This window comes from Miniopterus natalensis, chromosome 1 (assembly GCF_054644295.1).
Source record: "Miniopterus natalensis isolate mMinNat1 chromosome 1, mMinNat1.hap1, whole genome shotgun sequence".
NCBI lineage: Eukaryota > Metazoa > Chordata > Mammalia > Chiroptera > Miniopteridae > Miniopterus > Miniopterus natalensis.
In genome coordinates, this window is record NC_142081.1 from 97,344,647 (window position 1) to 97,366,409 (window position 21,763).

Here is a 21,763-nt window from a genome sequence, read left to right on the forward strand (position 1 = left end):
CAACATGAACAAAAGACCAATGAGCAGCCCTGTACTAGTCCAGGGTAAGGAATGGTAGTGGCTAGATTCGGTGGTAGCAGAGATGAACAAAGCCAGAGGTGAATAAATAAGGAAGGTAGTTTGTGGGGAGTGCAGCCATCTCTCCCATGGGGGCTGAGGGCTGTATTGCTGAACTCCTTCATTCCCTTAACAAATGCTTGACACTCAGGTTCAAATCCCAAATTAGGCCCTAAACCTGTATGGGCATCAAGAGGCAAGGCCTAAAAGAAGCAGAGCTCAGCTAGTGAGAGGACAGCTGCATGGTCGGCTCTTCAGAAGGGAGCCCCTCTGCTCGGCCCCTACCACCAGAACACTCCCGCGTAAAAGTAGGCTCACACTCCAGTTCCCTGCCTGGACCAGTGGTGCTTCCCAAACTTGCTCTCCAGGGAAGTGAAGGGGTTACGTTTCTGGCTCCCCTTTGGGGGGTTTCCAAACACAAATCTGGCTGCTGTCAGACCGAGAGGCCGTTGAGAACGGCTTCGACACTCCCTACTCCCTCCCCGCTCCCCAGCCCCCAAATCTCTGGCTCCTTTGCTCCCGGACGCCGTCGAACCCGGAAGCACAGGTACAGATAAGAAACCCTGGGAAAGGAGTGAGCGCTGCGCAGGAGGGCGGAGCGGACCTCTGTTACGTACAGATTCACGTCCCTTGGGGCGGGCGCTGCGCCTGCGTCAGAACGGCCGTCTCGTTCCCGGAAGTGGTGGGGTCTGCCTGGAGAGAGCCGCTGGGTCTCGGTGCCCGGAGGCAGAAGCGCTCTCGGAGCTCGTCTGTCGGCCTCCGACTGCCATGTCGGCCTTCGAGACCAATCCCTTCGCGGACCCAATGGACGTAAACCCCTTCCAGGTAGAGCTTCAAACACACAGTTCTCTCTAGTGCCAAAGGCCGTCGGCCGGGTCTTTTTCTCCAGGGCCCGAAGACGTGGCGTAGGAGGGACGGGCTGACTGCCCAATGGGAGAGCGGGCTCTGAAGGCTGGCCTATCGTAGCGTCTAGGGGGCGGGACTTGAAGCAGGTGGCCCGATTGAGGGCGTGGGCTCTGCAGCCTGGGAAGAAGTGGGACTCTCTAACTGCCCCGACAAACACCCTGTTACCGGGTACTGCTGGGGAAGGGGACTGGAGCAGACTGGAGATTCCCTCAGCATCAGAGAGAGTAATGACTTCACCTGAGGGGAAGTGTGACAACCACAATCCTGCAGTCTTGGTTTGAGTCACATTAGGAGAGGGATGACAGCAGCATAATGAAGAAGTGGAAGCCTTCATGGATGGAGAAATGTGGAAATCCCTAGACAACCCCATCCCCTCTCCCCCAACAGCCAAACTAGCATATAAGGTATAAGAGGACCCCTGAGATTTTTCAGGAAAGGAAAGCTGGAGAGAGGGTGAGAAGCTGAAATATGGCCTTGATAAGAATTACACACTTTGGCCATGGGTCTACTTTGGACTGGATTGGCTAGTTAGGAGAGCCCAGGTTAGGTAGGGAAGAGAAGTGAGAGGGCTCTGAGGGTTTTGAAGCACAAGGAATGTTGGTCTGATGGACCTGTATGTGGTGGCAGGGTAGATGAGATGCGCTGACCTATGAGCTGGCCTCACATTTTAAACAAATGATGGAGGAAGAAACAGTCTTCCTACTTAAAGCCAAAACCTTTCTGCCTTTGAGCTAAGGGCACAGGGGCATTCTTTTTCCGTGATGAATGGCTGGGAACTTCTGTTAGCGCCCAAGCTCCTGTGTCTCTTGTTTTATGTCTGTTCAAAACCAGTTCTAGGAAACCTTGCTTGTGCTGACTGGTGATTTATGAACCCCTAGGTTTCTGCTCTGTCAGGATGTCGCCAGGCACATTAACCCATCCTGCTTGGACTTCGGTCATTGACAGCTGCAACGTTTCCTGCAGTTGGAGGGGAAATCCTTAGAGGGGTCCTTCCTGCCATTCACAGCTTGCGCTTTCCCACCTTGAATCTCCTCAAGGGCCAAAGCCAAGACAAAAGACACTAGAACAAAATTACTATACGATGTCAGGAGAGTGAAAAGTTTATGCTTCTTTCTTGGTCTCAAGATGACAGCCAACAGGAGCCCTCAAGGCAAATTTTGGTAGCTTGTTCTTTGTAACATCAGAGAATTCTTGTAGCTTAATGCTTCTTGACAGGACCTTTGCAAGGACCTTGTCTCATGTAATTCAGTCATCTCTGTTAGTTGAGTGAAGAAAGAACATTTGCGTTTTATCTGCCAGTGTCTTCTGGTAACTGTTTTGCTTTAATTACAAAACTGCAGTATAATACTGGAGTTTGAGGTTTAGTAAGGATCTAGTAGCTTTTTGTTTTGTGTACTGTGTAATCATTTACTTTTTTTTTTGTCCTGTCAGAATCAGAAATAAAATGTCTGCTGCTACCTGACAGAGGTGGTCAGCTGTCCAAAGATACAGAGAGCTTATCCCCAATGCTAGCAGTGGGCAAGATAGTTGGCCTGAGTTCAGCCCTGTATTAATAGTAGCTTGAAAGTCTTAAACTACATCTCCAGCCCTAGAAATGATTGTGCAAACTGTGGTAGAAGAAACTTCTGCATTCAAGCAAGACATTCTGTCCATCAGGCAATCCCAGGATATGGCAGGACAGGAAACAGCTGTGAGCCTGTGAAGAGCAACAAAACATCTGGTGGGGAATCCAGTGTAGGAAGAAGAGAGTTGGCTGGCTACGATTCTTCTCCTTACTCTGGGCTGGTTTTTCCTCTTGGTGCACAGTTGTGTGGGGAGAAGGAGCTTGGAAGTGAGGCCCCCAAGCTCCTGGAGAGCTGCCCTCTCTCTCCTTGTGAGGACAGTGTCTGGTTCCCTGACTGCCAGGACTGGAACATTGGGAGGGTGCAGCCTTTGGGTGACTGGGTGTGAGCCCAGCTTCATTTACTCAGGGTGTTGGCACAGAACTCAGGAGAGAGGCGATAGGCTCAGAAACTGTCACACTTAGCCAGCCTTCAGAACAGAGTCCTTTTTCCATCACTTGATGGTGGGTTGTGAAAATATATTTAGCGTTCAGAGTCCATGGTGGGCTCTTAAAGCTGGGACCATCTTCAGAAGTCTATTCTAACCCTTTCAGTTTAGAGATGAGAAAACCAGGAACCCAGTGAGGATGGGACATGCCTAAGTCACCGGCTAATTTGCAGCAGAAAGGGGCCCAGACCTGGGTCTCATTCCCAGAACAGTACTGTTTTAAAGGTTTTTGAAGCTCAGATGTTATCTTAAACTGCTCTGGGTTATTTAGGCCAGCTAAGGAAAAAAATGTTATGTCATCACTACCACCACCATTCTTAAAATGAGAGTACTGATAGGGGTGAAAGTAACAAATTTGTATTAGCTAAGCTATTCCCCCCCCAGTGTGGGGTTGGAATAGTTGCTTACGTTTTTTAAGACAGTACTTTAAAGTAGTGTATGTTCTGAGTAATACCAGTCCTGAAAGGTGCTCAGGGTTCTGCATTCAAATAAGTTTTTGAGAATCACTACTTATTCCTTTTTTTTTTTTTAAGATTGATAAGGCTTGTTAATTTGTTGAAGAAAGGAGCTAAGAAATCCTACAGTAAAGACATTTACTCAACTTTATTTTACCCAACATTTCTCAGAGTTATTATTAACTTTTGTAATACCCTATGAAACTCCCAGTGCACTTTTAAGTTGACTTCCTTACCCATGTTCTTTCCAGTCCCTACTCCCACCCCTGTCCCACACTGTGGGTGTGGTCTTTTATGCCCTATTCCTTGCGTACAGTTATAATTGGGATTATTAGAAAACTTCCTGCAAAGTAAGAGCCGTGAAAGGAAAGTTATCATAAAAGTGTAGCTGAGGGCAGTAGATGGTTTGCTCAGTGGTTAGATAGAGCATTGGCCTGCGGAATGAAGGGTCCTGGGTTCGATTCCAGCCAAGGGTATGTACCTTGGTTGCAGGCTCGATTCCCAGCCTCAGTTGGGGCGCATGCGGGAGGCAACCAATTGATGTGTTTCTCAGCAATGTTTTTTTCTCTCTCTCCCTTCCATTCTCTCTGAAAAGCAATGGAAAAAATATCCTCCAGTGAGGGTTAAAAGAAAAGGTGCAGCTGAAGGTTTATCAGACTTGTAGGAGGAAGCAGGAAACTGCAAGACAAGTGTTGCTGATTATACAACCTCCAGTGGCACTCCCTAACCCCTCTATTAATGATGATGTATCTGCTTTGTACCCTCTGGAGATGCAGGTCCTACTTTGGACTGATTCAGCATGTCTGCTTCTAAAAATTTCTCGGTCTTGTCGGGTGATGAGGCGGTAAAGGGCTAAAAAGATAGGCATTGTACTGTTCATTTGATTTTTCAGCAGTCCAGTAACAAGCAGGTCACCCAGACAAACACCAGGGTTACTTTCCTCCTCAGTATTTCTGCCAGTTACCCCGGTGGCCCACATTGATCTCAAAGGGGAGTGGACCAGCTGGTGGTTCTGTTTAGAGAAAGCCTTTAAGTCTTCGTGAGTTTCCAAATCACATAATTTATCACTTTCACATGTTGCCTCTTTGCAGTTAAAAAGATAATCTCAGTGACGTGGCTACTTCCCAAGGATTTAAAACATTTCTCTCCTATGGGAGGAAGTGGTGGCAGAAACGTGATTTGGGTGTAAACAAAGTTACCCGAGGTTCTCTGCACAGACACTGATAGCTTTGCCACTTCCCAGAGAGGGTGGGCTCTAGCTTGACTCTAACTTGGGAATTCTTAAAACCACTGAGTGGACCTGGTAGGGCAGGAGCATTATCTCAAGAAATTTGTCTCATACATTTAGAGGTGTCCTGGAGTTCTGTCCTTGACTTTGTTCTCACTGAATACCTCTATGAGTAATTTCTTTCACTTACATGGCTTCAGAATAGCATTCACGTAACAACGATCCCAGATCTAGAACTATGTCTAACCCTCACCTATCTCCTGAGCTTCAAGGCAGTATTCAGCTCTCACCTGGACATTTCCAACCATTCCAACCAGATAGATTCCATATGTATCTCCAGTTTAATCTAGTGTCTTCTCAGATCCTCTTCCTGCTTGCACACACCCACTCCTGAAAAACCTGTTCCTCTTGTCCCATGATCAGTGGTCGCCTGTTCCCCAGTTACCCAAGCTGGCAGTTCAACTCCTTCCTTTCCCTTCCCTGCCCCCCCCCCCATCTTGCCCTGCAGTATTGCCATACCTCTACCAACCCAGAGAGTGGCCCAGCCTGTGGCATCTACCTGAAAAGGGTCTCTGGGGTCTATCCCCTCTTCTCTTTCCCCAGCTGTCATACTTTAGTTCAGTCCTCACTATCACCCACATAGACTTGTGTCCCAGCCAGTTTTCCTGGCATCCTTCCCTAAGCATTGCACTCTCCTCTCTGCTAGCAGAGATGATCATGGCAATCCCTGCTCACAATCTCTAGTTGTCCTCTATTGCCCATAGGGTAAAGTCCAAACTCATACAGTCTGGCCCTACTCCTTCTTCAGGTCGGTTCCCTGGTGCTTCTGGCTACTTTCTGTACACACTCTGCTCCACAGCCCCCAGAACTTTCTCCTGTTCCCTGAACACATGCAAGCTGTTTTTAAAGGTGCCAGGTCTTTTGAAATGCTATTTTCCCTTTCTCTTTAGTTCTTGCTAAATTTCTTTCATCTCTCAACTGAGATGCCACCTCAGTAAAGCCTTTTTATTTTTTTAGAGAATAGTTTATTGATTTTGAGAGAGAGAGAAAGGGAGAGGGAGAGAGAGAAACATCAATGTGAGAGCACATCAGTGGGCTGCCCCCTGCACGCCCCCTACTGCAATGGAAATGGCAACCTCCCAGTACACAGGATGACGCCCAACCAACTGAGCCACACAGGCCAGGGGCCAGGGCAGTAAAGCCTTTCTTTCTTTTTAATCCTCACGCAAGGATATTTTTTCCATTGCTTTTCACAGAGAGACATCGATGTGAGAGAGACACATTGACTGGTTGCCTCCCTCACATGCCCCAACCATGGCCAGGGATCGAGCTTGCAACCAAGGTACATGCCCTTGGCTGGAATCAGATCTAGGACCCTTCAGTCAGCAGGCTGATGCTCTAACCACTGAACAAAACCGGCCAGGGCAAGTAAAGCCTTTCTTCACTTTTCCTGATAGTTTAGTTCCTCCCTCGTCTATGATCCCCTTCCATCTGCCCTCATCTTGTTACAGCACTGATCATATGCTGTCTCTGCCCTGGCTTCTGTTTTGTGCTCTGTACTATTTGCTTCTTGAGGGCAGGAATCAATGCTTTTCCTTGGTGTCCTCGCCCTGTGCTTGGTGTGGAATGGTTTCTATGGGAGTCAAGAGACAGAGGTGGAAGGCAATGATGAATGGCTTAGTTTGATTGAGAATGGACTGTGCTGAGAGGGGTGCTGTGCCAGGTCGTGGGGCCTTGAGGCCAGGCCAGGCGGCTCAGACTCTGAGGCAGGAAGGGAAGTCTGTGGCAGGAAGGGAGGTCCAGGAGTACTCAGGCTCTTTTTAAAAATATGTGTTTTTAAATTAAATATAACAATTGTACATGGAAAATTCGGAAAACGAAGTAAGTCATCCATATTTCTACCAGTCTTTGGCAACTATTGCTATTTTGATGTGTTTTCCTGCCAGTCTCTTTTCATGAGTACATTGGATAAAATGTATTCATGTAACAAAGCCTTTTCTGTATTGCCCCCTATGTTCATAGCTGTAATTTTTTTTTAAAATGTGAATTTTCAAGAGAGAGGAAGAGAGAGAAACATCGATTGGCTGCCTCCTGCACGCCCCCTACTAGGGATTGAGCCCACAACCTGGCATGTGCCCTGTTCGGGAATCAAACTGGTGACCTTTTGGTGCATAGGACACCATTCAACCAACTGAGCCACACCTGACACGGCCTTTGCTGTAATTTTTAATGGCTCTTTAGGCCATCAAGGGAATGTGCACCAAAACATGCTTGTGCTTAGTGTCATTGGATATTTGTTTTCTGCTTTTTTCTCCTATTGTAAATACTGGTGCAATAAATGTTTTTGCAGATACAGATTTTTATGTTTTTGTCAAATTTCCTTAGGATGAATTCTTAGGTTCTGGGTCAGAGAGTACTGAGGGTAACTGTGGCTTTGGTGCACTGTTACACACAGCTGCCAAAACAAATAGGACTTCACAGAGCTTCTAAAGTATTGGTGACTCCATGCTTCCTAGAGAGAATGGCTGAGTTTTTTTAGCCCATGAGGTATTTATTTAATGTTTACTTGGAACCAGAAATAATCCCCACACTGGGAGCTTGGGTGGAATGTAGGATGGGAAAGCAAGGAAAAATCCCAGAGAGCTAGCTTACAGCAGGACCTGTGAACCTTGTGGAAAGACATTGCCAAACCAGTGAAAATAAGTGTATTTTTCAAGTCCCCTCCTGGCAGAGCTCCAGCCTAACTCTGCCTCTTTTCTCTTGGGTCCCTCACACCCCAGTGACATGGAAGTGTTCCCCTGCCCCAGAGCTGTGGTGAGCCTTACTCACTGGGCCTTTGCTTACCTTCCTCTCCTCCTCTTGGATCCCTCCCTTTCTCAAAGCCCTACCCAGACCTCCTTCCCTGTCTTCATTCCATCCTGGGTTCTTGAGCATGTGTCTCAGCTACCAGATCGTGTACTCCAGAAGGACAAGAGCTGTGCCTTTTTCATCTTGGTGTGTCCCTCACACTGTTTGTGACTGTTAATGGAATGAAAATAACTGAGTTCAGGAGCATTTTATTTGTTATAAATTAAGTAAGAGGCATTAGCCAGTTTGGGGCCTTTGGCACTGAGGGGGTTTTAGGTTACTTCTTTGTAGGTGAAACTTAGCTCTCACTATCCTTTCAAATAACTGCTTGACCCACTTATGAATTAGTTGGTGCTCAGTGAATGGGAAAGAAGATTGCTGCTGTGACTCCTTATTTGTAACTCAGTAAAAGCTGAGGATCCTTTTTCATGCCAGTCACTGTGGTCCTTAGTCACAAGACACTCTACATGTGTCCTACAAAGGGTGTTCCCCAAGAAGGACTTCTCTAAGGCCTAGGAATAAAGAAATGAACAGAAGCAGTTGTCCTGATCACTCACAGTGTCCTCATCAGTGTCTTTCCAGAGTGGGGTTCATTTATTCAACCACACATTGATGGAGCACCTTCCATTTGTCAGGTGCTGTACCAGGCTTCAGGGGTGCACTGCTAAACAAGGTAGAACTGGGCCTTTTCCTGTCAGGTTTACCACTTTTGTCTTTGGAGACAGCCTTGGATTCAGAGTCGGGTTCAGCCACTACTTCTGAAATCTTGGAGCAGCTGCTTCCCCTCTCTGAGTGGAGGCATTCTCCAGCTGCAAACTACAAATACTCCTTCCTCACAGGTTGGTCGTGAGGTGGAATGAGGAGGAGAGGGTGTAGCTTTTCTCAGCCAGGGCTTCTTAGCTGGAATGAGGGGGAGAGGGTGTAGCTTTTCTCAGCCAGGGCTCCTCAGCTGAGCCACAGGACACACAAGTTGATTGGAGTGACTGTTTTCTCCATTCTCTCAAGGATGGAATATAACCAGGGTGGTTCAAGATGCACAGGAGAGAAGTCAAGTCATTGCAGACAGTGAATGCCTTAGGGTAGTGGGGCTTAATTCTGTTGAGGAACCAGGTTGAGAAAGGCTAGTAGAATCATCTTTTTGGATGGCTTGACACAGTGGCCAGTTCTGGGGTGACTAGAATTTCACAGTAGCATCCTGTTATGGTAAGCCTGGCACATAGTAGACAATAAATGTCAGCTCCCTTCCTCAGTCCCTCCTCCTTCCTGCCTCTATCCCCAGTTCTCAGCTTCTCTTGAAGCCACCCACAACTTTCTGAAGAGCCCAGGTCTCTTCAGATGGGAAATATCCTTGTCTCCCAGAGTGTTCCTGTGCCAGGCTTCTCTTCCCAAGCAAGGTGCTTTTGTGCCCTGTGGCTGCCACTGTGATGCAGGTGCCTCCTTCTCTACGCCCTAACATTTGTGCAGTGCCTCTTAGAGAAAGCAGAGAGCCTGCAACATTCAGCATTTATTCTCATTTATTCAGCATTTATTCTCTTCTGCTCTGCATAAGCCCTTCACCAAGCACTAGGAAGCCTGAGTATAAACTAGACACCTAGCTGCAGAGTTTACAGCCTGCTAGTGGAGACTGGATTTGTTTATGGTGAATCTGTTGTCTTTTTCCATATAGAAAAATTGAGGGAGTTGTCTTTTTCCATATAGAAAAATTGAGTGGGTTCCATATAGAAAAATTTATGGGGAGCCTGTTGTCTTTTTCCATATAGAAAAACCTGGGGGTCTGCTTAATGTTAACATTGTGTTTAAAAATCCAACCTAAGGAGGCTTTCTGGTGGAGGTGAGGCTGGGCTAGAAGGGCAGGAGCATCTGGATGAATAGTGAAGGATGGGGGGTGAGGTGTGCACACAGAGTAACCTAAATGAGGCCTGTAACAGGGACCTTGACAGAGTCTGCTTACCCTTCACAACTGTTTCTCCCAGAACCCAGCCATTGCTGTTGAGCTGGACCTGAGCCCCATAACTGTATGTATGGGGAAGAGGGAGTGTATAGGAGCTCTGCTGGGTAAGGGGCAAGATGAAGACAGACTGGCCTCAGGCCAGCAGGAAGGCTGCTTGGGTGAAGAGGGCGGCAGGGAACTCTGTGCAGGTCTTAGACCAGAAGGGCTGGCCTTCACAGAGATCAGATGGGAAAGGGAAGATTAAACATTTAGGACAAGCTGTGTTCTGAGGATATTTTTGTATTTTTTGAAAAGAATCTAGAGGGAAAAAACAACCAAAAACATTTTCCTGGCTTTTTATCTGAGCCCTTTTTATCTCTTTATTCCTAGTAAGTATGCTTGATTTAATCAAGTTAGCGCTGGCACCCAGCAGCATGCTTTTGTTCTAGGACCGTGAGCTATCCTTTTAAAAATAAGAGGAATAAAATAATAAATAAAACATTTCAGAATAGTTATAAATTGAAAATTTTCTACCCATACCACCCATTCACCACCCCACCACCACCAAAAAACCCCACTCCCTGGAGGTAAATACTATGAACTGTTATGAATTTATAAAGGTTACTAACAAGAACACGTGTAGTGTTGATTCCCAGGCCTCAGAATATAAAGCTTGCTTTGAATCTCTTCTGGGAAGTCGCCTGGGCTGAACCTCTCCTTTTCTAGAAAGGGAAAAGAGATTGCAGTTCTGTGTGATAGGGGCTGGGTACAGGAGCCTTCAGAAGAAGCTGTTCAGGACACTAGGAAGGGTCATCAGCAGCCTCACTTTAGCCGGCATCCCTGGGATTGCCTGTTGGCCCTGAAATGGTGATTTCCCTGCTTCGCCAAAGTTCTCTCTTTTCAGTATCTAATAGCTTTTTGTTTCACCTTCTCAGGACCCCTCTGTGACCCAGCTAACCAATGCCCCACAAGGTGGCCTGGCTGAATTCAACCCCTTCTCAGAGGTTGGTGAGCATGTCCTCTTTCTGAGTCTCTGGGTCCTCTGGGTGGTGCTGGGGTCTCTGGGGCAAGGAGCCTTGGCAAGACAGTGTTGTAAGAATGTGCAGTTCTCAAAGGGACAGTCTTTTTTTTTTTTTTAAAGGGTTTTTTTGTTTTTGTTTTTTTTTTATGTTGATTTTAGAGAAAGAGGAAGGGAGAGGGAGAGAGAGAGAGAAACATCAATAAAAGAGAGTCAGTTATTGGCTACCTGCTGCACGCCCCTAACTGGGGATCGAGCCCGCAACCTGGGCATGTGCCTTGGCCGGGAATCGTACTGCCATCTCCTGGATCATAGGTCAATGCTCAACCACTGAGCCACGCCTGCTGGGCTCAAAGGGACAGTCTTAACGTGAACTTGAGGGGTGGGGGTAAGATGAGGAAGCCACCAATTCTCCCCTTGGGGTCCATGATCTGGACTCCTCCCTAAAGAGGGCAGGACAGTGCCAGGAGCTCGGGATCCAAAAAGGCCATGGGTGCTGGGTTAGGCATCATATTGCCCAGAGCCTGAGGCTTGTTGGCCGAGAAGCCACAGAGGGAGGCCCAGAAGGAGTACTCCTCATAGGCAGGGGCATATCACTTACCCTGCTGTGAATTTGCTCCCACATGGCCAACTAGTGGAGTCCCACTCACCTCACTCCTTTGATCTGTCCCAAGCAGACAAGTGCAGCAACAACAGTTCCTGCCACCCAGTTCTCTGGGCCCTCGCAGCCAGCTGTTCTCCAGACCTCAGTGGAACCAACCCAGCCAACCCCCCAGGTATGGTTGTCAAAGATCCCTTTTGCCTCTCCTTTCCAGAACAGGAAGCACCCAGACTAATAGCTGAGTCTTGAGATTGAGTGGTGGGCAGAGGGCCTTATTCTCTGTCTTCCCTTCAAGGGCCCTCTTGATAATGTCTTTGGAGTTGGTCACTTACATGTGGAGGGTCTGCTCACCTATGCCCTAATCTCCCACCTCACTGGCAGCACCAAAAAATAAGCCCTACTCACCAGGCGGGGTGTCTTCAGACAGAGCATTGCCTCTCATGCCATTCTAGATCTCCTAGGGCCTTTTTTACTCAGGGTCTGGAATCTATCTTTTTTTTTCTAACCTTACTTATTCCTGCCTTCCTTCCTATTTTCCTTTGTCCCTTCACCAAATACTGACTCTTGTCTGCTTGGTACCCAACCCTCCACCCCCTTGCCTCACTGTTCTACTCCATGCTCTTCACTGTCCCTGGTGAGCATGACCCACAGTGGAGTTGTGTGTTGCAGCTCCTCCTTAGACAGGCCAGCAAGTTCCTGCCTACCAGATTCCTGGCAGTGAGCGAGCTCTCAGAGAGGCAGATGCTACTAGGAGGAGATAGTATTCTCAGAGACAGCTACATGCGAAAGCTTCCAAAGGTAGGCAAAGTATAGGTGAGCGTGAGTGAAGGTAAAGTGCCTGGAGCCTGCCAAATTGGGCTTTGGATTCTAGTGGGCCCCAGGCTGCTCCCGTCATCTGGCCAGACTTACTCTGAAAGTGCTGCCCCTGCATGGAACCCTGGGACCCTGGGCCCCATCTGTGGCCCTAGAATCCTGTGAGGTGATGCTTAGAGGCAGAGAAAACTTTCTTGTTTAGCTGGGTGGTGGGTCCTGGGTCCAGCTCAGCTGAAGTCACAGACTTGGGGAAATAGGCCAAGACCCTTACCATGGTCAATTCCTCGGTTTTACCTGAGATCTGTTCTGGTCCTGCTTATACCCCCAGTGCCAGAAATTTACCTCCTGAAGGCAGTCTTAGCTCTTTGGGGAACTTATTTTGGAGAGAGTGACCGAGAACACACATCCATATGTACACTTATCTTCCTGTGAGATGACCAGTTTGGTATTTGATCCTTAAAAAGGACTGTAGACTTTTGGAGGAACTGGGCCCCAATAGCTGCAGCACCCACCAGGAGTGGGACTGTGGGCTGGAACTCTGGGCCCAGCTCTGTCAGCCTCATGTAGAGTCCCCTAGCTGCTTCACTTGGACACCCTGCTCTGCCTATAGAGGGGATAAAGCTTGGCCTGTGCATGCCATCAAAGCCAGGCAGAGCAGGGCCAACCCTAAGGGGCCGTTCTGGGATGTAGCCAGTCACAGTTCACGTTGACCTCAGGGGACAGTTCCTGGTAACAGAGCAGGTGGAGGTGCTTAAATATATATCCCTCAGGTTCCAGGTGTACACAGTGTGGCCTCAAGTGCCTCCCCTCCCTACTCACTCTAGCAGGTTTGCACTGTTTCCCTTCACACACCCTCTAGGCTCTTCAAGCGACGCTTAGGTCTCTGGGTTTCTGACCACAGGACAGTCTGTTGTGAGACCTTTTGCCCTTTGCTATCCCCCAAAGGTAAGGTCAGTGTAACTGAACTTGGCCTGGATTACAGTATGGAGGATGGTTCTCTTATCTCAGACTTTGGAATGAAGGGGGGAGGAGAACCCTGGTAATGGCAAAGGGGCCAGAGGTGTTGTAAGAGCAGTAAGGGACAGGTCACTTTGGCCTCTCTGTGGTGGTCTCAGGGACCCAAGACACTGAGGGGTGGGACGGCCTCTGGGACTCCCAACTGGATCTCCCTGCATGAGGCACAGGCCCTGTGACTTCCTGTCAGGCCAACACTGTTCCTCTGTCTCTCGTGTTTGCCTGCCTCCTACTTCCCCTTTTGGCTCCAGGCTGTGGCCTCTGCAGCCCAGGCAAGCCTACTCCGGCAGCAGGAAGAACTGGACAGGAAAGCAGCTGAGCTAGAACGCAAAGAGCGGGAGCTGCAGAACACTGTGGCCAACTTACATGGTAAGGGAGGCTGCACAAGGTCCTGGGTTACCAGGCCTGGTGCAGGAGAGTTCCCTCAGCCTGCTTGTTCCTGGGGCAGCCTCAGATCTTTGCTAAGCTCCTGATCATCTTAGAATGGTGCTGGTCCTGGGGAGGGCAGTAAGGTGGGACTCAAGAGACCTGTAGTGTAAACTTAATGGGTGTAGATTATTCTGTGCTCCTTTCCAGCTGTAAAATTCTTTGATAGAGTGGGGCCACTGGCCTCACGATTCCTTGATTATAGACTGTTCAAAAAAAATAATCACTTAGGCTGTTTAGCTCTCTGTTTCCCAGTACATTTGGGGTCCAATATCTTGGACTGAGCTTGTGGGTGTTCATGTCCCATCATCCTTTTCCCTTCCCACTTTATACCCATGAAGACCTTGAGCCCCACTTGCTGGCACCCCTCTGGGGGCCCTGGATCAGCCCCAAACTGGGCCAACATGCGCACTGTGCCATGCTGCTGCTGAAGCTGGGCCTCATCTCTTCGTCTCCTTCTACACAGTGAGAGAGAACAATTGGCCGCCCCTGCCCTTGTGGTGCCCTGTGAAGCCCTGCTTCTATCAGGACTTCTCCACAGAGATACCTGCTGACTACCAGCGGATATGCAAGATGCTCTACTATCTCTGGATGTGTGAGTCAAGCTCCTGACCCTCTGAGCTCAAGGTTGAAATGGGCTGTGTCTTGAGAGCCCTATCTATGCTCTGGCTTCTCCTCCATGGCAGACTCTAGCCTTCCTCATTGCTGTTTGGGCTGGGATGGGGAACCTTTGCCCACATCATTGGCCCTCTGAAGTCTGCTCCTTATCCTGGGAACCTCCCCTCAAGGGCCAGTCCAGACCAACCATCAAGTAGGGTGGGACTAGCTGGAGGCTTCTGAGTTCTTGTGGAGCTCATTGCACTAAAAGGTCCTCCTTTGGTGAATGCCTCCCCTCCCTACAGACCCCTGGGCTCCTAGGAGTGAGGATAAAAGACTCCCTGCTGCCCTGGCCAGTGTGGCGCAGTGGTTAGAGCATTGGCCCACTCACCAAAGGGTCAGGGGTTCAATGCCTGGTCAAGGGCACATACTTTGGTTGCAGGTTCGATCCTCAGCCCTGGTCGTGGCATATGTGGGAGGCAACCAATCGATGTGTCTGTCTGACTGTCTTTTTCTCTCTCCTCTCTCTCCCCCCCTTGCCCCCTTCCACCCTCTATAGAAAAAAAAAAAAAATCAATGGAAAAAATATCCTCAGGTGAGGATTAATAACAACACAAAAGACTCCCTGTTGCTCCCCTGTGAGCAATCCAGGGCTAGGGGAAAAAGTTGCTTAGAGAAGGATTCCATTCCTCGAGGATCAGTTTTTCGATCTGCACCCTTTCCATAGCCACCCCTTAGATACCTGGGTTGTCCCATTACCTCTTAGGAGCTTGGTTTAGTCCCTGGTTTTGAGGTCTCAAAAAAGCAAGGATAGGAGCTAGCCCTGCCTGGGTACCGATCGAGCTCCTCAACTTTTGCTACAGCTGTCCTGAAAGCATGGACCTCATCTCCTCTCCAGGGGGTGGTTTGCCATATCCGGGAGCCCTTCAGCCACCTTGGCACCAGCCCACGTCTGTCTCCCCCCTTCCACAGTGCATTCAGTGACTCTGTTTCTGAACCTGCTTGCCTGCCTGGCCTGGTTCTTAGTCGATAGCAGCAAGGGAGTGGACTTTGGCCTCTCAATCCTGTGGTTTGTGATCTTCACCCCCTGTGCCTTCCTTTGTTGGTACCGACCCATCTATAAGGCCTTCAGGTAAGTAGGGTTGGAACAAGGGCGGTTAGTGTATAGTTGGCATCCCAGGTAGCAAGCCAAGGACCATGAACCCTAGGGCCGCATTCCAATCAGAGCAGAACAGAATCATGAAAATTCACTTCCCATTCCCACCCACAGCCAGAGTTGGCAGGGATCAGGAGCCATTTTCCTCAGTTGTACTTGAGATCTGTTCTAGCCCTGTCCTCAGACCAGGAAAGGAGACCTAGAAAGGGGAGCTGGAGCCTTACTTGCCCTTTCACTGCACCCAGTCTGTTTGGTGCAGGATGATTTCAGTCACTGGGAAGAGAGAAGGGACTTCCTTAGCTCCCTTCTGAAGTTTTAGGGCAGCGATTTTCAACCAGTGTGCTACAAGAATTTTTGACTATTTAGTCAAGGGCACTGACCTCTTTTACTTAGATTGTCAAATGAGAAAATGCCAACAGTGAACACAACAGTAGCTGTTTGGTGTGAATGAATCAAAATTATACCTATTTTTGTGTCAGATTGGCAAAAAATATATTTTGTTGTGCCATAGAATTTTAGTAGTTTATGTGTGCCATGAGATGAAAAAGTTTGAAAATCGGTGCTCTAGGGTATGCTTCTATGAGTCAGACTCTGAGATACATTCTTTTTTAAAAAAAATGTGTTTTTATTGATTTCAGAGAGAGGAAGGGAGAGGGAGAGAAATAGAAACATCAGTGATGAGAGAGAGTCATTGGTCGGCTGCCCAAACCATGATCTCCTGGTTCATGGGTCCACGTTCAACCACTGAGTTCACGCTGGCTGGGCTGAGATATGCTCTTAAGGCTTATCTCTCCATGCTTGCTTATGCCCCTCCCCCTACCTCCCTAGTAACTGTTGAGCATTGTTGAATGCCAATATTTGACCAGTTTACCTAGAATAGATTCTGTGGACTTCAGTGGATCCACTTCACAGACCCCTAGGGCTTTTGGAACTGTGCCCCAGAGCTGATGCTTTCAGGGAGCCCAGCAGGCCCTGGAAAAAGGGGGCAGGGCAGTGGCTGAACCTCCTCATACACTCAGCAGGTGGGACCTGAACCCTCACTGTATTCTAGGCCTCAAGGACATGGAAATGGAGGTACTCAAAACAGCAGTTTTGCCCAGTGTTTTCTACTCCCCCAATACCTTTGCTGCCACTCAGGCCTACACTTTTATTATTAAAGGTTTATACTTCTGGCTTAGATTTTCTTCCCTGTTATGAAATGCAGATAAGTACTCTAGAAGATGGACTCTTTGTATAGATTGTCCTTTGGGTAGGCAACTGTATTAGCTCTTTGAGGAGGGGGTCAGGCTTTGTTCTCTTAAATAAGAAGGCACTGAAAGGCAAGCCCTTTTGATTGTAGTGTGTCCTTATAGACCAAGGATGGGGAACCTTTTCTGCCAAGGGCCATTTGGATATTTGTAACATCATTCACGGGCCATACAAAATTGTCAATCAACTTAAAAATTAGCTATGAAAAAAGATCCTAGATTTATTGAATTTTGAGTCTTGCCTACAGTTGCCTTGGCAGGGCCAGACCAAATGATTTGGGGCCAGATGTTCCCCACCCTTGTTGTAGACAGTGGGACTGAGCCTCTGATGCTCTGTTTGCTCTCCCATTCTGCCCCCTGGCTTCTAGTGAGGAGGAATGTCAGACTATGTGAGGAATGCTGAGGAATGAGTCCCAAGCCCTTTTGTGACTTCTGGTTTTCTCCTCTCTCCACAGGTCTGACAACTCTTTCAGCTTCTTCGTGTTCTTCTTTGTATTTTTTTGTCAAATAGGGATTTATGTCATCCAATTGATTGGCATCCCTAGCCTGGGGGACAGGTGAGACCTGGGGCAGTACAGAGGGAACTTTGCTTTGGAGGCTCAGCTCAGCCTCTCTTGCCCTATTTGCCAGCCTCTGAGGGCCCCTCTTCCATTGTAGCAGGGAGAACGCTAACTGGGCCAGCTTGGATCTGCCTTCAAGCCCCCTCTTCAGTTCTTCACTAGTAGCCACTCACTATCTTGCCTTGCTCACCACTTTCTGGAGTGTTGTGGGTGAATGTGGCCTGAATCCTTAGGCTACCTGAACTGTGTCCTGCACTGGATTGCATCCTCTTCCTTTTCTCCTGTCACACCCTCCTAGAAGCTGGTGCTACTTCCACAGGTTCCAGACATGCCCTTGGTTTTGGGCAGCTGCTGATGGATGCCCTGGTCTTTGCCAGCCATGAGCTATGACTTTTTCCAGAGGCCCTGTAACCTCAGGAGATGGAGCCCTAGCCTCTCCTGGATGGCTCCTCTGGCTGCTCTCTTTGAGCAAACACCTGGCTTGAATTTCTGAGTACTATAGTCCTCCACTCAAAATAAGTCTCAGAAAGAAAAGCTGATGGTTGATGTTTTCCTTTCTGCCTCAGTGCACAGGGAACATTATAGAAAGGTCAGGCTGGCACTTGGCTGAAAGCCTGAGCCTGGAAAGGCTGCACTATTTTGGTCCCATCTCTCCAGTGGAGCTGGCAGGTCCAGAGCAGTGGGGAGGAGGGTGACTTACCTCGAACTCAGAGCCAAGTGCACGCTGCTCTCCTACCACCCCTCTTCCTTCTCATCTTGTTTATAATCTGGCCCCTTTTCTCTTTGGTGACCTAATTACATTACTCATTACCCTAAGTGAGATTCCTGGTAGAAAGGCTGTGATTAATAACTGCTGTTTGCACCCAGGATGGGGAGTCTGAAGGCTTGATTTCTGGTCCTGGCTCCACCCCTTAATGCCCTGCCTAGGCCTACCTGGATGAGCCCTGCAGCCTCCCACCTCCAATGTCTTTCTCACCTCATCTCATAACACTCCCTTTTGATTGTAAAATACACATAACATAAAATACGTCATTTTATGTACCACTTAAACCATTTTAAAGTATACCTCTGTTTTCTTCTAAGATTTTTATAGTTTGAGTTATTAATAGGTCATTGATCCATTTTGAATTAATTTTTGAAGGGGTCCAACTTAATTGTTTTGCATGTGGATATCCAGTTGTCTCAGCACCATTATTTATTTATTTATTCATCCTCACCTGAGGATATTTTTTCCATTGCTTTTTCCGAGAGAGTGGAAGGGGGACAGAGAGAGAAAGAGAAGAGAAAGAAACATTTATGTGAGAGAGACACATCGACTGGTTGCCTTCCGCACATGCCCCAACCGGGGCCGGGAATCAAGCCTGCGACCAAGGTATGTGCTCTTGTCCAGAATCGAACCCGGGACCCTTCAGTCTACAGACTGACGCTCCAACCACTGAGCCAAACTGGCCAGGGCCCAGCACCATTTTTAAAAAACGGTTTTTAGAGGGAGAAGGAGAAAGAAACATCGATGAGAGCAAAACATTGATCGGCTGCCTCATGCATGCCCCCTTCTAGGGATCAAGCCCGCAACCCCCGCATGTGTCCTGATCATGAATCAAACTGGCAACCTTTTGGTGCACAGGACGACGCCCAACCAGCTGAACCACACTGGCCAGGGCCCAGCACCATTTGCTGAAGAGACCATTCTTTTCGCATTTAAATGTCTTGGCACCCTTGTGAAAACCAGTTGACGATAGATGTATGGGTTTGTTTCTGGACTCTTAACTCTTTTCCATCAACCTCTATATTGTACGTCTGTCCTCATGCTAGTACCACACTGTTTTGATAACTGCAGCTTTGTAGTAAGTTTCTAACTCATGAAGTGTGAGGATATTTCCTTTTATAGATGAAAAAGCTGGAGCTCAGGAAGGAGACATGACTGGACATAGAGGGGGCTGTCTCTGGGCCCTAGTGGGAGGAGCTGAGGTGACAGGATGAATGCAGTAGTTCTCTTTTCCTGAGGGTAGGCCCTCAAGAGTGAGCAGCCATGCTTTCCATGTCTCCCCAAGCCCCCAAAGCAGCAGGAAAAAGCCCTACCCAGTGCTACTTCTGACTGAGGGCAGCAGCCACATCCCTTCCAGACTTCACATGGCCCAGAGATTCCATGTAGGCAGTATGGGGCCTGTCGGCCTAGGTGGTGGTCAGCATACAGCAATCACTTAAAGAAGAGCCCCTCATGGGACCTCTGGCCCACTTCCACTGTACCCTCTCTGATCTCCTCTTCCCTTTTGTAGTGGTTGGATTGCAGCCCTGTCTACACTGAAGCAAGACTTGGCTGTGTCGATCATCATGATGGTGGTGGCTGGCTTCTTTACCCTCTGTGCCGTGCTCTCACTCTTCCTTCTAAAGCGGGTAAGTGGGAGGAGGGGTTGCTGTTCCATTAGCAAATCTGAGGAAGCAGGCACCTCTTCCTGCCTTGCCATAGGGGTGTTCATCACTACAGCAGTTGGGCCTCCTGAGTTGCCAAACATCCTGTGGCTTTCTCCAAGGCTCTGGGCGGGAGGTCAGGCAGGATGGGTTCCTTGTGGGCCTACAGGGCAGGCTTCTCTCACCACAGCCTTTTTCCCCAGGTACACTCCCTGTACCGCCGGACAGGGGCCAGCTTCCAGCAGGCCCAAGAGGAATTTTCCCAAGGCATCTTCAGCAACAGGACCTTCCGCAGTGCTGCCTCATCTGCTGCCCGAGGAGCCTTCCAGGGGAATTAGTCCTGACTCTCCTCCCTCTGCCCCAGCCTTTTCTCCTGTCTGCCTTCTGAGCTGCACTTTCCAAGGGTGCCTTAAGCAGTGCTATGGCCAGCACAGACCTGGGGAGGGTCTTGCCTTGGCTCTTCCTCCTTCCTTAGCAACCAGCTTCCCCTTCCACCCAAGGGAAGGGGGGAGGGATAGAGACTTTTTTTACACAAGAGAAAAGAAAAAAAACAGAGTTGTTTTTTCTTCTCTGGTGGTGGTTTGGTAGAATTCTTTTGTCTCTCTCTGGAAGCAGTGGGACTGAAGTTCTCTTTCCTCTACACACACACACATGCGCGCGCGCGCACACATGCACACGTGTACACACTTGGGACCTCTGGCTGACCTGGGCCCACCCCCAGCTGGAGTTGTATTTCTGTCCGGGGCCTGGGCCTCCACTCCTACCCCAGCAACCTGGCCTGAACCTGGCTTCACAGACCCAGTCTGTGGCTTCCATAGTCCTGCCCTCCTTTCCTGTTGGGCTGGGATGACCTCCCAAGGGCTCCCCTTTAGATGAGCTATGGTCTGGGCTGGTGGGTAGCTCTATTCCCCAGATTATTCTGGACAAGTCTCTGGGCTTCCAGAGGCTCTGGGCTGATTCCTCAGCCCCTTCCCTGCCTCATGTTTCTCACAAACAGATTAATAGCCCTATTGGCCCCCTGCACCTTTTTGGTGTGGGCAGCACCCTATGCCATCTGGGGCCCTCCCTGAGCCCTTCCCTCCTTAGACTTACTAAATGTACATTGGGGTTGGTTGGGATCTGGGGATGGGGAGGGACAGGACAACCTGAGTTGTCCTGCCCAGCCTTTAACAGTCTTCTAGGAGGGGTGTATGTGACTGTCCTGGTGGGGATAGTTTGTCCCTGTTTGTTTTGGTTTCCTCCTGGGGGACAGCTGCACTCTGCGTTGGCCTCACATTCTAATTCTCTGTCCCCACATCAGCAATATCTAGCTTGTATGACTCTTAGGAAGGGCAGGGTGAATCAGTCCAGACCTGCATCCTTCAGGCTGCACTGATGAACCAGGGTTCCAGACTCATCCTTCAGGGTTTTCCCATACCCTGAGTAGTAGAGTCTAGGTTACCTTCCACTGGTCCTGGGGATTCCCTGGGAGGTGTGTCACTGTGATGAGCACCTAGGAGTCCACCATTAACACCTGCACCATATCCTCCAGGGACTGTAGGAATGGGTGTGTGGACTGAGGGAACTTCTCAAAAAGCAGGCCAACCCAGAGGCAGCCCACAGTCTGCAGCCCACTCCAGAGCCGCTGAATGATAATTTAATGGCAATGACCAAGGTTTTGTAAATTCCTTTCTGGTATTTTTTCTCCATGTATAAATGTATATGTTATGTTTCAGTTTTGTGCTTAAATAAAAAGACATTTTCAGACAACACTAGTCCTACTGTCTGCTGCACTCGGGAGGATGGGGAAGGCCTCCAGGAGTAGGGGCTGGGGTACTCTATAGGTGTGAAGGGTCAGTCAAGGTGCTGCTCCCTGCTCCCTTGCTGGTCTGTGACAGGCCAAGCCTCTCACTCCTGGAGGCAAGCCTCTACCTAAAATAACTATTGGCCTCTTCCATGGTGCTTCCCCCCCCTTTAAAAGATTTTTTTTTAAATTTATTGATTTTAGAAAAAGAGAAACAGATTTGTTGTTCCACTTACGCATTCATTGGTTGATTCTTGTTATGTGCCCTGACTGGGGATAGAACTGCAACCTTGGCATATGTCCCAGTAATTCCACTTTAAGAGCTGCTGGTCTTGGGAGGAGGGACCTCTTTGAATCCCCCCACACACCGCTCAAGCGCCCTGCACCCTTCTTGCTCCTCACGTGGGCTATCTCTAGGATCCTATCGGAGCCCCGATGGGATTCCCCGTGACCTCTGCTGGCCTCTAGTTCCTCCGTTTGGCCCGCTGGGGTCTCAGTATTCCCAGATGGATGTTGCGGATCAATGGATTTGTAGTGCAGGTGGGGGCGAAGGAGGTTTTGGGCAGCACTCAGAGCAGAGCAGTGGCTAAAGCAGCAGGAGGCAGCGAGTCGCGTGGGCTGGGGAGCCCGGCCCCTCGCCCGCACTGCACTTCTGGCGGGCGGCGCT

At 49.0% G+C, this 21,763-nt stretch overlaps 1 protein-coding gene across 3 annotated transcripts; it reads left to right on the top strand.

The window, feature by feature from the left end:
- Positions 1–724: 724 nt before the first annotated feature.
- SCAMP2 (secretory carrier membrane protein 2) lies at positions 725–21,062 on the top strand. 3 transcript variants are annotated; one of them, XM_016210532.2, is made up of 10 exons: positions 725–882; positions 10,408–10,476; positions 11,168–11,266; positions 11,761–11,889; positions 13,170–13,287; positions 13,811–13,939; positions 14,914–15,073; positions 16,800–16,901; positions 19,181–19,298; positions 19,517–21,062. In XM_016210532.2, the coding sequence occupies exons 1-10, from the start codon at positions 826–828 to the stop codon at positions 19,649–19,651; spliced, it is 1,116 nt and encodes a 371-aa protein (XP_016066018.1). In that variant the 5' UTR covers positions 725–825; the 3' UTR covers positions 19,652–21,062. The 3 variants fall into 3 exon arrangements, with proteins under 3 accessions (XP_016066018.1, XP_016066016.1, XP_016066017.1); XM_016210530.2 differs by lacking the exon at positions 11,761–11,889 and having other exon boundaries at positions 11,165–11,266; XM_016210531.2 differs by lacking the exon at positions 11,761–11,889.
- The last annotated feature ends 701 nt before the right edge of the window (positions 21,063–21,763 follow it).